Genomic DNA, 16,284 nt, shown 5'->3' with positions numbered 1-16,284 from the left:
ACAAACCATTTTAAAACTAACTTTGTAAACAACAGGACCTGAAATGGTGTGCAAGATCCAGAATCCATGGAAGAACTACTTCAGCTTAAAGCAATCAGCTTGTGACCAGTGTCCCTCACAGCACGCAGCTATTGAAAATGTGTGCCAGTGAACGAGTCCATATTTACATATGTTTCTACTCTGTACGTCCCGCTCATTTAGAAGTAAAAAACTGTAAAGAGTGTTATGGTTCCAGGCAAGAATGACAAAACTGTAAAACCTTTTATTATTAATCTTTAAAAATATAACTTAAACACAATGTACATACATGAAAGTAATCCTTAATGTACAAGGCGTCTTCCCTTTGATAGCTTTTTCTCCTTTTCCTTTGCTTTCTCTGTCTTCACTTCATGAGTTCTGATCACTGGTGATGTGTCTGAAAATAGCAGCACGAACGGATTATCTGACCACCACCTTACGTTAAAATGATTGAGGCCTCAGGTGCAGACACCTCACGCTCTCCAGTATACATGTTACACTGCACTTATCAAGCCCTCACAAATGCAGCTTTAGTTTGTAATTATTTGTATGCAGAGCCTTAATAGAAAAGATAAAACTGGTTCTAAACAGGCACCACCTCATGTGCTTTGTGAAGCCAAAGCAGCAAATGCTGAAGTAGAGGTGAAGTACTATCGATTTCAGAATCTCTCTTATTGGATGGTGTAAAATTAATACTTAATTAAATTATTAAATCAAATTATTAATTATCAGCAACAATTATAGAATTAAATAATTCAATTAAATTAACAGTTCATGGAAACAAGTTTACTTTTATATGGTAACTCTTAATACATTACTATTATGTGGATATAAAACCAGGTAAAATGAAGATGTTAATGGACGGCAAAAAATAAAAATGAGAATGTTTACCTTATACTTTAAATAAACAACTTGATTAGTTTTCCCTAAATCAGGTCACTTGTATGTCCCTGACACATGTGTCCTGTATGATGTGAGAAATAATTTCCCAAGTCTATGCAGTGAGACTTAAAGGGCCAAAGGGGAAGCAACTGGAATGAGCAATAAGAAGTGCAGAAAAAAGAAATTCCATCTCACTTGGCCTCCTACCAGGAGGAGCTCATGAGCACTTTACCAGTGACTTCCAAGGGAGCAAGAAGAAAACCTGGAAAGTTCTCCATTGTCACTGTGGTCATCTCAGATTTTAAAAACTGGGAAAGAAAGGGTATGCTTCTGAGGCCACTGCTGGGAAACTACATTTTTGGAGTTGACTGCTGTCAGAGTATCCTTCAGTTTCCATGAAAGAGTCATCAGCTTGTTAAAAATTTCACTTAATTGGACATGACAGCACCCCTCACCAGCTGCCATGTTTGAAATATTAAGGAACTTGAAGCTTATTAGAGTTAAGGGGCTGAACAACAGTGCATCATAGAGTTAATCCAATTCTTCTCCTAGGAGCAAGGTAATGTGGAAGTGGATACTGCTAGTAGACCAGGCACATCTAAAATTACCTCATTTTAAATAAAGCAAAAACACAGGTAGTGCTTTGGCAGGTAACAAGAACAGTCTCTGCAGAGTGTATATTTTAAATAAAATAGGAATACTTTTGGTAAATCCTTTTACCTTGGTTTTTTAACAGTCCCATCAGGTTCTGCAGGCTTTCCATCTTGTTCTGTGGCCTCCTATGTGTATCCTTACTATTTTTCATGGGCTGAGAAGCTAGTGAGAAATTATTCACCAATATGTTATCACAGATAAAAAAAAAAGTAATTTTAAATTATTTAAACATTCCATCTGATGTTCTTAGAAAATAAAATTGCAAACAATAAAACTTCCAGTAGCAAAGAAAAATGAGTAAGAAGTGAAGGCTGTTAACAGAGATTTATACTTAGTGGGATTTCTGTTGAAGTGACAATGCAAACACATTTCTATTTTGCCTACAAATGTCCCCATTTGGGGAATGGAGAGCAAGCGTTACTAAATGAGTATTATGCCCACAACGTCTAAGTCCCTCTTTGCCAGTAAAACTGCAAGAGTTGTGCAAAGGAGAGCAGTAGTGTCAGTTGCATTTTACAGATGGAAAACTAAGGTATAGAAAGATGTGATGTACTGAAGCCAAAAATAAAACCAGAAAAGCTAACCCTTTGAGGATTCAGACCAGTGCAAAATTCAAAAGGCACTGTGCCTGTCTTACTGAGCACTAACACCCACAGACTGACAAGGTGATGCCCATACCATACAAACTACTACAGCCTCCCACCCTTGCAGACTTTTCTGAACAGAACTTGGACTGTTTCATTTTTGCTACTGTCACCAAATTCTCAAATTAAAAGAGGGGAAGAAAACAAACTAAACCCAAAATGAGCCAGAGATGGAAGTAACTGGCTGACCAGATTAACAAACAAGACAAAAGAACCTCACTCATGTTGCCAGTTCAGCGCTTTGATGGGGAAATGCCACACACATTTGTGCTCTGTTTACCAACAGGCATTTCTTAGTTGTGAAACAAACATTAAAAAAATATAGATTAGCTAACAAACATGCACTTCATCTTCACACAGCCAAGCAGCTGGGGGAAGCAAAGGTCAATGAGCAGCAATATTAATGTTCTAGTCAGGGTGACCGCTCAGCCCAGCTGTTTTAGAGACAAGCTTCTGGTGTTCCAAGAATGCAAAAGATAAAGTGACTGAGAAGTCTGCATTAATAAGATAACAATACAATACAGACATGCTGAAGTTAAGTTGGAACTACAAAAAAAAAAAAAACAAAAAAACCACCTGAGAAGCAGGAAATACTCCAAATACTCCTTGGAGCTATGGTTAGATTTCTGCCTGTAATAGCACTAGCTTAGAGCTAGGTGCACAGCATCTCTATTACTCTCCTACCTGCAGTGCTTATGTGTCTGTATTTTCAGACCTTGAAAAACAGAGAAATGTAGTGTTTCAATGTGATATTCAGTAAGTATTGTATGAAAATCTAGTTTTTCCTACTGCATCTATTCATTTTGGGGTGTTTCTGCCACTTCAATGTAATGAAGCAATCCTGACAGCCTGGCTCCCTGGCATTAATAGACATTAATAGACCCTGAAAATGTTCTTCACCCTCACACCTATTCTGTGATGCAGGAAAGCTTATTTTTATCACTTAAGAGCTACACAAACACAGCCTTACATCAATATTTTCAGTAAACCCCAAGACTTTTCTAAATGTGTTACAGGAACCACAACAACTATGACAAATCTTTAGTATTAGGCAACTGTTATGCCTGTTACTGCAAATATTGATGTTAAGCATCCCTACATTATTTATCCAAATAAAGCATGGATACACATACCAGTACTGCATGGAGTTTCTCTTCTCCTCTCTTTGTATAGTACATTCATTAGCTGCTACATTTTACTCACAATTAATTTATCACAGAGAAACTTTCTGCTTGAATAGAACTGTGACAGGCAGCCTGATGGATGCAAGAACAGGTCACTTTTAGGTAAGTGGGCCACAGCTTCTAAAGCAGTGCTTTAAAATGAACCCTCAGTACATTATGTTTTAATAAATTTGCATACTGTAATTGCAGTTGTTGGAACCATAAATGGAAGATTGATCCCATGCCAGCCCTGTACACTTGAGAATTATTCTTCTTCATGTTCAGCAACATGGATGGATTCTGTAAGTGATGTATTACAAAGGTACATGAAAAAATAAATGCAGTGTGAAGTACAGATACTACAATCATAAAGTGTAAGAGACCAGTGACTGATAGTGGGATTCCCCTGGTTTCTACAGAATGGCTGAATTTAACATACAGTTTGTAACTCACACACTGTACTGGCTTGGAAGAGATCTAGCCAAGCTCTCTGGATCAGGGAATGGGACTGTACTTACTTATATGGGGGACTGTGGCTGCACCCTCTGGAGAGCAGACCTTCTGTGCAGATGGTCTGTGCTGTGGTGAGGCACTGGAGCCAGCTGCAAGGTCATCCGGTGGAGCAGTTAACAACAAGTGTACTGGAGACTTTTCTCTGTGTCTCTGCCCCTGAGACACCTTCTTGGGGGCAGATGTATAGTCAGAAGCTGGTGAGAAAATGGATGCACCTCCTGGGAGATATCCAAGCAAAAAGCAGTGAGCACATACCTCAAAAGAAACCCCCATTCAGGCTTTGATGTTATATCTGTAACAGTTACAGGGTTGAGGTCCCTTCATCACTGCATTATTTCATCCTTTCCATTCCTTGCTAGTAGCCAACGCTGCAGGAGAGTATAGCCTCTTTGCAAAATGCTTGTTTCTCTTAAAGTGATTCTTGTGTAAAGAACAGCCAGTAAAACTGCCTAGGAGAAAGCAGGGCCTGCTTTTTCTGCTGTGTCTGTAGGGAGTATCCTAGGTGCTAAACCCCAGCGGTCCCCGTACGTTACTGCTGATTTTGATCTCATAACTTAGTTATAAGAAGCAGAAAAAATAATGTTGCTCACACAGGTCTGCCATTTCCCTTCTTTCCAACAAGTGACTGATATGCTTTGAGTTCCTGGCAGAAAGGGAGTCATAAGGAAAAGAGACAAGACATGCACAGAAATATGCAATCGACAGATTATGTAACAGATTTTCATATGCTGGCACACTGTGTGCATGTAAAAATAAAGAAGAGGTTGCAGGCAACTAATAAGGGAAATATTTACTACAGGTTTTCCCTTTTTCTTCCCATAGTCTGTTTCCTTACTCTTAACACCCCTCTCCTCGAACATCCTGAAAATAATTTGGGGGGTTTCTAACAAACTCCCCTTGCTGAACTACATCTCAAGTCTTTTATGTAAAAAAACCTGCTTGCAGCTGCTTTGGGAGCTAGGAAAAATCCCTGGATGTTGAGTAGGTTTGCTAGAAGGCTGACAGTAGCTACCCAGGAGATTTTCTTTAATATTCAAAAATATAAAAAGAGGACCTATCGTAGTTACTCCTCAGGACAAACAGAGGAATTCTAGCCTATTCCTGGAGCACAGTGGCTTAAATAATAATAGAGAATAATTAAATATATGAGCATCTGCAGGCAAATCCCAGAGAAAATTCACAGAATGGATAATCAATGGGCAAAAAAAGAGACGGTGGCAAAGTCTGGTATCTTCAAACCCTAATGCTCAAAGCTGTATCTTTCTATCTCTGGTTAGGTTACTAAACTCACGTCACCACATTTTAAGAGGTACTGACCACCCAGTACTTGGAAAGAAATCAATGGAATTTGCAATGAACTGATTCCTCTCAAAAGCACATCCATATTTATATATCTGAATATAGAATTCAAAAGCCTAAATTTAGGCACCAAAAATGTGACAATATTATCCATAGTACACATTGCTATTCATGAATAACTACTATGGAAGATAACCATTTTAGGTACAGTGGTATCAACCTGCATGGACCTGGTTTGCAACAAAATACAGATTTACAGCAAGTTCAGTAAAGACTTTGTAACAGAACCTGATAGGTATTTGGGTAATGACCTAGGAAAATATATTGTATTTGGACTATATTTTTTGTAATATTATTTAATGTTCCAGTTGGATATTGATACGGCACATTCATCCTCAGCTGCAGCCAGTGAAAACTTACCAAGGGATGTAAAGGGCAGGGTAACATCTTGGGACTGAAGATCTGCTGTATGGAAGGATAAAGGATCCCTGCAAGCAAAATGATGGCAAAACTGGCATTCTGAAAGTATTATGCTAAGTTTTGGTAATACTAGCTAGCCAATACAGTGAGAACATGAAGCTCTCCTATGTAATCTCCAGATTTTATACATGTAAATTAAAAGCTAACGATGTAAAGAAACTCCAGAGCTCTTTCTTAGAAGGATGAAAGTAACATCACAGCTTTGTTTTGTAATTCCCAGGAAGCCTTACCATTATGAATAAACCAACATAAACAAGCTCAGGGGTGACGCTGTATTAAAGAAGCCTTAGGAACTTGTTCTTAAATGAGTATTTTAAGAAGTAGGTTACTCAGCTGAGTGAAAGCACTTCTCACCATCCACAAGTATCCTTTTCCATGCTGTTTTCAGTAGCAGAGTCTTTAGATGCAGTCTCCCTGTAGAGAAACACACATCACTGTCAAAAACCCAGCAAAGGCCATGCCAGTAGGATCACTACATTCACATTTTTAGAAGATAAGCTTGTTTCTTAAGCAGAGTACAATGGCAGCCACATTGTAATACTGAAGAAAAGACATCATAAAATTGTTATATGAGTCCACTAAAATAAGTCTATTAGTGTTAGAGGGAATTTAAACTATTTCTCTGGGAAAGAAATTACTAGATTCACAGTCATAAAGATGGAAAAAAAAACCAATAACTGCTTTAGACAACTAGTGCCACTGCAGTCTCCCTTCTGGTTACTCACACAATGCTTTTAATTAGCTTCTTCAGACCAGCCTCTATTTAGCCCATATTTCACCATAACATAAACTCTTGCCTCTTACAGGTTTGGACCTATGTCTTTCCTCAGGCACTGTAAATTTTTAGAGTACAGTGGTATTTGGTAAGAGAATGGAAATGGATAATTAATTTAAAAAACCCAAATAGCTAGACTAATTTGAGCATTGAGAGACACTTGGTAGTGTTCCAAAGAAGTAAAATCTTGCTGAATTTAACGTTGACCTTTTGTAGAACTGCTCCATTTCCACCAGCAGCTCTGCTATTCCATCTCTATCTACACCACGTCTGCTAAGCACGCTTGAAGCACACAAAGTGCTATCTTTGTTTATCATACTAAGACTTCTTGCTCTATGTCAGGCTTTTTGTGACAACCTCAGCTTTGGAATAGACAAAAAAAAAAATAAATCAAGTAAGATTTTACAGCAAATGGCATCTGGTATTTGCCATCTTATATTCTGATATTGTAATTTTGGATACACTACAACTTTTAACTAAGGCACTGTGAACAGGAGAAAAAAAGTAGTAAATGAGCTTCATCTCAATTTTCATAGGAGACAATCTACAAAATCTTGTCTCTGCTAAAGCTACCTAGAAGCACATTGTTCCAGCTTTCCGTATACCACTTGTGTATCCTTTTGTAAAGGTCCTCTATTTAATTAATAAAGTATCTATTTAAAAGGAAGCTTCTTAACTTCTACAGACTTCAGCAATGTCTTGTGGATGTCACCACAATTTATTTTTTTTTCCAGAAAATGCCAAGGTGATGAATGCCTTTTGGTAATCCTTCCCACTTGTTTAACATCCATTCTGTAGTATATAAAACCACAAGCTTTGGAGATTATGGACACAAGCCTGACCAATGAATCTTAACACATCATTACTTCACTAAGCTATCTCAGAGTTTTGATCTACAAGGAAATTCTAGTCTTCAGTAGAACACAGCACCAAACACAGCATCGAACCTGGAATACATAGGATATTGACCAATATAATTTTGTTCCAACAGTGTGTATGATGGGAGAAGTGTCATGGTTTAAATAAATATGATTCTAATTGAAGTCCATTACTTATATTTTCCTTTATGTAGTATCTTTATGTTCTGGCTTAGAAACATTAGAATTTGAGCTGTATTGATTTCTCAACTTCAGGCCATTATCAGTTGTTTAGTAATTAGCTGCTACAACAAGGAGAGGAAGGATATTTTCACAAGGCAAAGGACTAAGAGAGTTCTACATGAAAACAAAAGCAGAAACATCAAAAAGCAACAAATAAAGGCAAATGGTGTAGTAACCTTCTATTACACTACCACCTACAGCATCTGAGGAACCTTGAAAACAACAGAATTTTTGGAAGCTTTCAGGTTAACTCAAGCTAACTTGTAAACCTTATTTTCTTGCAAAAAGGTTTGCTCCTGCGGCACACAAATAGCCAGATCCCAGTTAAAGGCAAGACAAGTACACAGCATGCAACAGAAGTAATACTCTTACATGGCTGCTAAAGGTGATTTTCTCCCACCATTGTGGCCATCCTTGCCAAGATCCACAGAGGGAATATCATTGCCTGAGCTTGTTAATTCTTGAAGAATCCTCTTTAGATCTTGCAATGGTTCATCCTTAAAAATGTATGGCTTGGAAGACATCTGAAATAAATTTCAGTTACAAAGTATTTATAAAGGTACTCTCTTTTTCAGTTCCTTCCTATACTCATCCAAAGTCACGTATTTCCCGCCCTCTACTCTTGTCTTCACAGTTAGAAACAAGGCAGATTTTTTGTCATTTTAGTTCAGAAGTGTTGGAGACTAGACTTGATTATGGGAAAACTGTCAAAATACTCTCCAAATATGACTGCACTTTTATCTGGAAGTTATCTGACAGCAATGTGTAAAGCAACTAAATACAACTGAGGAAGGATATGGCTAACATCTGCATTTTCAATAAATGTTGTAAAAAGGTTATGACTACTGTTTCAAGGTCAAAAACATTAGAATAAGCCTTTCATTATGAAAGTTTTCCCCCCACCCCTCTACAACCATTACCTTTTTCAATACGCAGCACCAGTAATCATTGTTTATGTGACAAATCTGTTTGCTCCTTTCTGACCTGTGACCCCAGGTACTACTGTCCAGTACACAAACACAGCTCTGAAGACTGAAATACTAGTTGTATCATGGTGTTGTCTAGGCACTCATTTCTATCACAGCTGAGCTGTCTGCAAATATAAACCACTTCATTGTCACAGCTATGCTCTGAGATGAAGTGCAATATTATTCTCATTTTACTAACTGGGACTCGAGGCAAAGGCCTGGTTCAAAGAATCCTCTCTTGACAGAAAGATCTAGATTCTTCAGACTACTCAAGCACTTCTTATGTTCAAAGCACTGCTCCTACTGAGTTATGCTTCATCTGTGGATGGAACTGGCTAGAAACATTTTGCTAGCATGTTTTTATTGAAAAAGAAAAAGTTACTTCCAATGGGAACACAGTAGTTTCAGCAGAGCTTCTATGGAGAACAAGTCCTCAGCTTCATAACCGGTCAATGCGATACTTAGACCAAATCCATCTTTCCCAAACTCTGGCTAAGAAACCAGGCTATTGATCAGGTAGGGTCTCTGTCTCACATGACAGAGCTGCTTCATTTTGTACAATAACTAACCATGCAGGAACCAAGAAGATTCAAGTAGACCTTGAATCAAGTTCTCTTATGACCTGTTAGGTTGTTGCCATGGTACTACATTAAAAATCCTACTTTATCATCAGAAGTATACATCAATTAAAGTAAAGAGAAGGGGAGTACCTGATACTGCAGGGAGTTTACAGACTTAACTCTCCTTTGTTCCTTGATGTAAATGTTTGTCACCACATTAGAAAGTAAAACAGAAAATATTATTGAAAAAGATCTGCAGTAGCTTGTAATCTCCTACAGATTTTGAGGTAAAAATTAATGAAAAAACCTCTACCAATTTCTATGGGAGATACATCAGGTCCCTTTTGGAGAATGAGATAAAATCTACACAGAAAATACTAAAAGATTCTATTTTTGCATGAGAGATTTGAGTTGATGTATTCTGTAATGAAAAAACAGAACACTAGCACCTAAAGATGTACAAAAAGAAAAGAAAGGAAGGACAGTGATATGTCTTTTAGAATAAAATTGGTCATAGTGAAAGCCAGCTTGGAGAAAGATTTAAGTAAAGCTACTACAGGTGGATCAGATGATGAAATTTATCAGAAATTATGTACCAGTCTATTTTCACTGCCAAATGTAAGGGATATACAGCAAGTAGAGTACTAGCAAAAAAAACCCCAAAACAACAAAACCCCAAAAAACCCCCCCGTGAAGATCAAACTGCTTACAGATCAGTACCTTCAATTTTAACAGATTATAAATGTCATTGGTGATAGAGGTAAGATAAACTCCTATTACAATCCATAGATTTTTTTATTGTCTGGTTGTTTTTTACATATAAAAAGAAAGAAAATCTGAGAGGCCCTAGCATACAAGAAGCTACAGAAAATTTTTTCATCTTTGGTGTTAAGAATTCACTCTTGGACAGTCCTACTGGATGCTCTCTCATTTATCAATCCCACATTATTTTTACTCTTTGGAACATTCCCATTTCCTGTGATGTCTCCCATTTTGAGACAGGTACTCACTTGAGTGACACAGCTGGCCAGATTCAGGGAAGGTGGCATGACAGCTGAGTGCAGGTGGGAAAGGGGCACTATGTGCCGCAGCTTGCCTGAAGGGAAAGGTGCCAAGTAGCCTCGGCCCTGCAGCTCCTGTGGAAAAAACATGAGCCAGGCAGAATAAGCAAGTACAGCTAAGCAGAATAAATGGGTATAGACATCATACCCTCTGTAGCAGGGCATCTCTTAGCCAAATACCTTATAATATGCACCACTCATTTCTCAAACACTTCTTAGTGTATATTAGGTGTGCTCAGACATACACCTTCTAGTGACTGTATCAGGTGCAGGAGCGGCAGTTTCATTTCTTGTCAGAATTTTAACGTACGCTCTGAAACCATTCAAATGGAGGAGATCTCAGGGCCATTACAAAATTAAACTGTCTCACATTTCCTGTACCTCTTTTTTCCCACTTGCATGAGAATTTCTTTCATTTGAGTAAGAGATTTCCCGCCTTTGCCATTGTTCATATGAAGTACTTACTGGATCACTGATGTAGATATCACTCTGATGTAGAGTGGTATTTTAAAAGTAATATTTTGTTTCTCACTCAAAACTAGCAATTGGGGTGGGTCACTAAAATTAACAGTAATTCTATTCCAAGTGTACCATTCATTTATAGCAGTACTTTCATTGCAGCCTTAATAGTCTATGGTTACAAGTAAGGCAAAGGTAAATAATATTCTCTATTAAACTCATTAGTAAAGGTAGAGATTGGACTGAATCTATTGGGCAATAAAAGTTCTAGGCTCTATGAGAGAGATACTGGCTTTTCATTACTGCATGATTTTCCCTATACCCCATCTTTCACTACTGCTCTATAGCTTGACAGATGTCAATTACAAGTTTTCCTTTTTCTGTCCCAGATGTCTCATGACTGTATTTTCTTTCTCCCTGCTAACATCTCTCCTGGCTTCTTAAACATGATTTTCTTTGGTGCTGCCTAACTTAATTAGCAAAATCAGATTCTCAGAGTCCTTGTTTCCAGACTTTATGTAGCTTTAAGGTTGCTGGTTTTACTTCAGGCCTGAAGAAAGATGTGGGTGCCCCAAAGATTGTTAGTGCTTTCTAGCTGTAACAGTTCACACTAATAAAAGACATCCCTTCAGACCTCTACAATTCATTTTCCATCATAATGCCATTAACATTTCTTGCTTTTATTTGCCTAAGGCTGCAAGAAAATGATGAAGTGTCACTGAAACCAAAGCCCAGGAGCTGAAGCATATGATCCAGTATTCCTGTAGCTATTGATTTTTTTTATAGCCCTTACTGTACATAGCACTTCAAAGTAACTGAAATTATGGACATTACTTGTGCAACAATCATAGAATCACAGAATCACAGAATGGTTTGGGTTGGAAAGGACCTTAAGATCATCCAGCTCCAAATCCCCTGCCATGGTCAGGGACACCTCACTCTAGACCACATCGCCCAAGGCTCTGTCCAAACTGGTCTTGAGTGCTGCCAGGGATGGAACATTTACCACTTTGGGCAACCTGTTCCAGTGCCTCACCACCCTCACAGTAAAGAACTTCTTCCTTATATCTAACCTGAACTTCCCCTGTGTAAGTTTAAACCCATTACCCCTTGTCTTATTGCTACAGTCCCTGATGGAGAACATGCAAAAAGAGGTTTCAGAACACAGGCTTTTTAGAGTACTTGGCAATAAATAGAGGTAAGCATGAAGTCAGGACAGAAAGCAAATGCATCTAAATTTATACCCATACTTCTCAGTAACATACTTACTTTTACATCTAAAGTATGCTGCAATCTGAAGCGCATTGCTTCTTGTTCCTGACACTGGATTATGCACTGACATTCTGCAAATTGCAGTGATGCCTGTAAGAGAGGAAAAAAGAGGCATTAATTTTGCTAACTTTCTGTGGATTACAGTCTTCTATTTTCTTTCTGATAAAGAAACAAGGTACAAAGAGAGATGCTGTATTTATCTACTGCTATCAGTATAGATATACTGCAATATGACCAGATGCCTTTCTTGAGAGATTTACAAAAGCAACTCACCTGTGACATGATCCTAGTAGTCATAATATGCACACCATGATATCACAGGAGGGAGCTAATCCCTTCAGGGACAGTCCTAGACCTACTGAACACCTCTGGGATTAGAAAATTCAACTGTGCTAGTGTGGCAGAACTCAAGGTTTTAAAATGGGTGGCTGATAACTTTGTTGACCTGTCTTCTTGTTATATACTCTTTCTTCTTTACAAGTTTACCCTGAAAAGGTATGAAAAAATCTAATTATGGAGCTATTTTTCACTGAGGGCTTATCAGGATAGAAAGAAGAGTGGAAGCTCTAGGCCAAAGCGCAAAAAGAGAGAGAAGGAGCACGAAGAAGTGTGCTGAGCCTGGGTGTGCCAATGCTTGATTTCAGTGGAGCCCCTGTTATACTGAATAATTGTCCCTCTTTCCACATAAGAGTTTCTTTGTGCCAAAAAGCCAGAGCCAGGTCCAGAAGGTCAGCCTAATCTGCTTTAAATTCCCTGCAGCTTTAATTTTCCTAAAATAGTAAGGAGTAAATCAAGAATTCTCTTAATGAAAACAGAAGACTGTTACCGTTAAAAAAACCCAAAAGACAGTCTTAACTACAGATCTTTCTTCAGGTAAGAATCTTACAGTACCTGTGAATAGGACATACTTAAATACAACCTAGGTAAGAGGTCAGACATTCTCTTCCTAAATCACTGTAAAGGAAGGTCTCACTCAAAGCCCCTTAAATTACCTTATCAAGGGCTGCCTCCATCTTGGATATTTTTTCTTTTAGAAGTTTGTCTTGTGATCTCAGGATCTCCAGTTCCCCAGCAATCCTGGTGTTTTCTGCTGTAATATAGCTCAGTTCTTGACCTAGTTTACAATTTTTTTCTCTGAGGTAATGCTTCTCCTGAATTTAAGATGAGGATAAAAAGTATGAGTAAAAAATTTGTAACTATCTACATTATATGTATTTGTTTTCTGCATTATTTTTTTCTCTTTGACAGATCTGAATCAACCCTTTCAGAAGCTTAGCTATTGCATTTTACAGAAAGATGAGGTTTCTGCAGCAAGAAGATAGTTCTTATAAAGAAAAGTACAATCAGACTGGTCACAATGAGATTAACATCTCAGATTTTAGATCCATTCAGAAGGATACAAAATGCATTAGCTGACATTTTGTAAAAGAATGGATATGTAAGAGCCTGCTTCTTACTGAAACTAGTACTGTTCTTTCACAGAGAATAACTATAAATTAAAACCTGTCTTTATACAGAAGGCTTATTTATGTAGTGGAGATATTCTCTCATATATGTTAGGGGGAGGACAGGGAAGGTGATCATTACACCAAGTAAAATTCTCTTTGGTCCTTCTTGGGACAATTGTGCTTTGGACCATGCATTTCTCTAAATAGAAATTTCTCTAAATACAGTTAAATACTTTTACAGGGAGCTCCTCTGACCTTAGCTGCATTTGTCATTGCTTCTTCCAAGAATTTAATCTTGCTCTGTAACACATCCATCTGTCCTCTCTTGACTGTGATCTGCTTCTGCATTCCCACTGCAACTTTCATAGCTATAAAAGACAAAGTTCATTCTCAATGAACAACATTGATTAAGTATTCTGTCAAAAGACTCTGGAAGTTGGTTACCAGTAATATGTTAGAATAAGTAAGTCGAACCAGGATTCCATAGTCACTTATGTGTGCAAACCACCCATTAGCATTAGCTAGAGTTTGTCCATGGTAGTGGCACCAGACCCATCACACTCACAAGATGAAAAGAGAGCATTCCCTGGAAATGGGCATAAAGATCACCCAAGGAAACTCAACTTCTCATTTAAGTTTTACAGTATGTAGTAAAAGGTTAAATAAAAGTATGCTGTTATCTGCAGTACTGATTATTTATTTCACAAAACATCTGCAATATTATCATAGTATCTATTGAGGGATCAATACTTAGAAAAATCCCCTCATTAAAAATATAAATGTATGTGATTCTGGGGAAGTTCAATCCATAATTACCATTGCCATCATATCCTTCCATAGCCTTTAGAGCAGTCCTGGTCTGTTCCAATTCAGCTTGGGCAGATTTCAACTGCGTTTTCAGTCTGTTTGCTGTATTTTCCATCTCCTTGATTTTATCCTGGTAGTACCTCTTAAAATCTTCAAATCCCTCTGGTGAGAGCAAGATTGAAATTATAGTGACAAAAAATTTTCATTCTTCTAGCCAAGATTACTGATCTCTCACCTACTTTCTTAAAAGGAGTATGAGACATGCAGATAGCTAAGGCATAAAGCAAATAACTAACAAACGCACAACTAGCAATTCATTGTCCTGCATGTCATCAAAAGCTTCTATTTCACCAGTAACAAATGTGTTCTTTGGTTGCTCACAAAAGCAACAGCTCAAGTAAGTGGTATAAACCCATGTTTCTGAATTCTGCTGCTAGACCCAACTGCACACTGTGAAAGTTAAGGGTATTGGTGAGAGACAGCATTTTACCCTGGTCATTCTTTTCTCCAGCCATACTTATAACCAAGGGCTGAACTGATCTAATTTGTCAAACATTCCCATGTAACTCTGCTTCTCAGCTCTGCTCCTCTTATTTCTCTGCAACTCTTATGTCATCCACACCATTACAAGCTAGTCAGCTGTGAGCTCAGACTCTGTCAACAGCTTGGCCTTAATTTCTCTGTGGTCATTCACTCCAATAAGCCTTTCTTAAAGCTCATTCACCCTGATAGTACTGTACAAAGTTAAAGGCAGACACACAGGCTCTGTTTAATTCTTACAAAACTTAGTAAGTTTAGAAGTGAGGACATCCATGTTCCCAATGGGAATTTTACGAGAGTAGAGGGGTGTCTAGAGCAAAACATGTGAACAGTATCATCTGACTGGCTGCAGTGCAGATTTAGCTGAGGATCCCCCTGAATTTTGGTGGTTCGCTTAGTTCCAGACCTTACTTTTGATTTTTTTTTTATATTATCTTGATTTGCTTTCCCTCACATTACTTCTGAAAACAGTGGAGTTACAACATAAAAATTTCTAAACAACACTGTAGCAAAGCTACAACAAAACAGAAACAAAGTTCCACTGTAATTTGACCACAGCCTGTTAATAGGATCCTCTAGTGCTCTTTAATAACACTCAGTAAAAAGCAGTCAAGTATCTTCTGTGATTTACTATGTCTCCTTCTTCAGTCTCCAGAGCCAGGCAGTTTAAGTACTTTTGTTCAGGGTAGTGAGAGACTGCATAAAGATTGTACTCCCACCATTGTGTGCCAGAATCCCAAATCACGACATAGCTCTCTGAAGTGACCTGACCACCCCTTGCTGGCAGGGAACCTTCTGCTGTACCAGCAGCCATATTTGGATTCAGCAAGCAAGCTGCTCTTTTATTTTTAACACCAGCCCAATTTAGCGGCTATCAGAGCTGAGCCAAGTTGAGGCTCCCTACCTGCAAGGCCAGCTAGCTCACCCCGACTGGCTTCAAGTTCATTCATTAGCCGGTCTTTTTCCAGTTTCGTATCGTTAAGTGCATGGAGCCTCTCATTGCAGGTGTTAACCAGTTTAACCTTCTCCAGTTCCAGTTTACTCAGTCTGGCTTCCATTTCATGTATTCTGGTTTCTTTCTCATCCTTTGCAATCTACTTACATAAAAGACAATGTTAACTATATGCAATACACATAATTATATAAAATAAGCATGAAGATGTGCAGACATCATCATTACTTTAAAACTTGGTTGTCAGTGAAGAGTTTGGGGCAAGAAAGAAAATTAGAGTAAAGTGGACAGATTAGTTCTGTGAAAATTGCTAATCCAGGCAAAAAGGGTGCAACAGAATCTGATCTGATGGTTTACAGCATATTTAATCTTAGCAGGTATATTATATGAAAATTATTTCCATCCTTTACTAGCAGCACCTCCATATTCACCCCTAACTCTCCCAGAAGAGAATGAGATTCCCCATCTGGAGTGAATTTATTCTGAAGATACTGACCTACATAAGACTGCCCTATCCTGTAATTCTTGTCAGAGTAATAAGCAGTTCTAAATAGTGTCTTCAGTTTGGAATTCTGAGTGCTTCCTCTGTATTATTTTTCAGTAACACTTTGCACTTTGTATTTCTGGTTCTGTTACTGGTGGGGACAACTGTACCACTGAGGACAGCATGTTATATTCCAGCTTTCAGA

General features: G+C 38.1%; 1 protein-coding gene across 1 annotated transcript in view; it reads right to left on the bottom strand.

Annotated features, from left to right (window-relative positions):
- Positions 1-253: 253 nt before the first annotated feature.
- Positions 254-16,284, bottom strand: part of CCDC158 (coiled-coil domain containing 158) — a 31,921-nt gene continuing 15,890 nt past the window's right edge. The window contains 12 exon segments of the mRNA XM_065665178.1: positions 254-415; positions 1,621-1,716; positions 3,880-4,092; positions 5,594-5,661; positions 6,008-6,067; positions 7,901-8,052; positions 10,067-10,192; positions 11,846-11,938; positions 12,841-12,999; positions 13,552-13,664; positions 14,113-14,265; positions 15,548-15,737. Of these exon segments, the coding sequence (XP_065521250.1) occupies positions 321-415; positions 1,621-1,716; positions 3,880-4,092; positions 5,594-5,661; positions 6,008-6,067; positions 7,901-8,052; positions 10,067-10,192; positions 11,846-11,938; positions 12,841-12,999; positions 13,552-13,664; positions 14,113-14,265; positions 15,548-15,737 (1,518 nt within the window). The 3' untranslated portion in view covers positions 254-320.

This window comes from Lathamus discolor, chromosome 1 (assembly GCF_037157495.1).
Source record: "Lathamus discolor isolate bLatDis1 chromosome 1, bLatDis1.hap1, whole genome shotgun sequence".
Classification (NCBI taxonomy): domain Eukaryota; kingdom Metazoa; phylum Chordata; class Aves; order Psittaciformes; family Psittacidae; genus Lathamus; species Lathamus discolor.
This window is presented reverse-complemented; position numbering and strand designations above follow the sequence as displayed.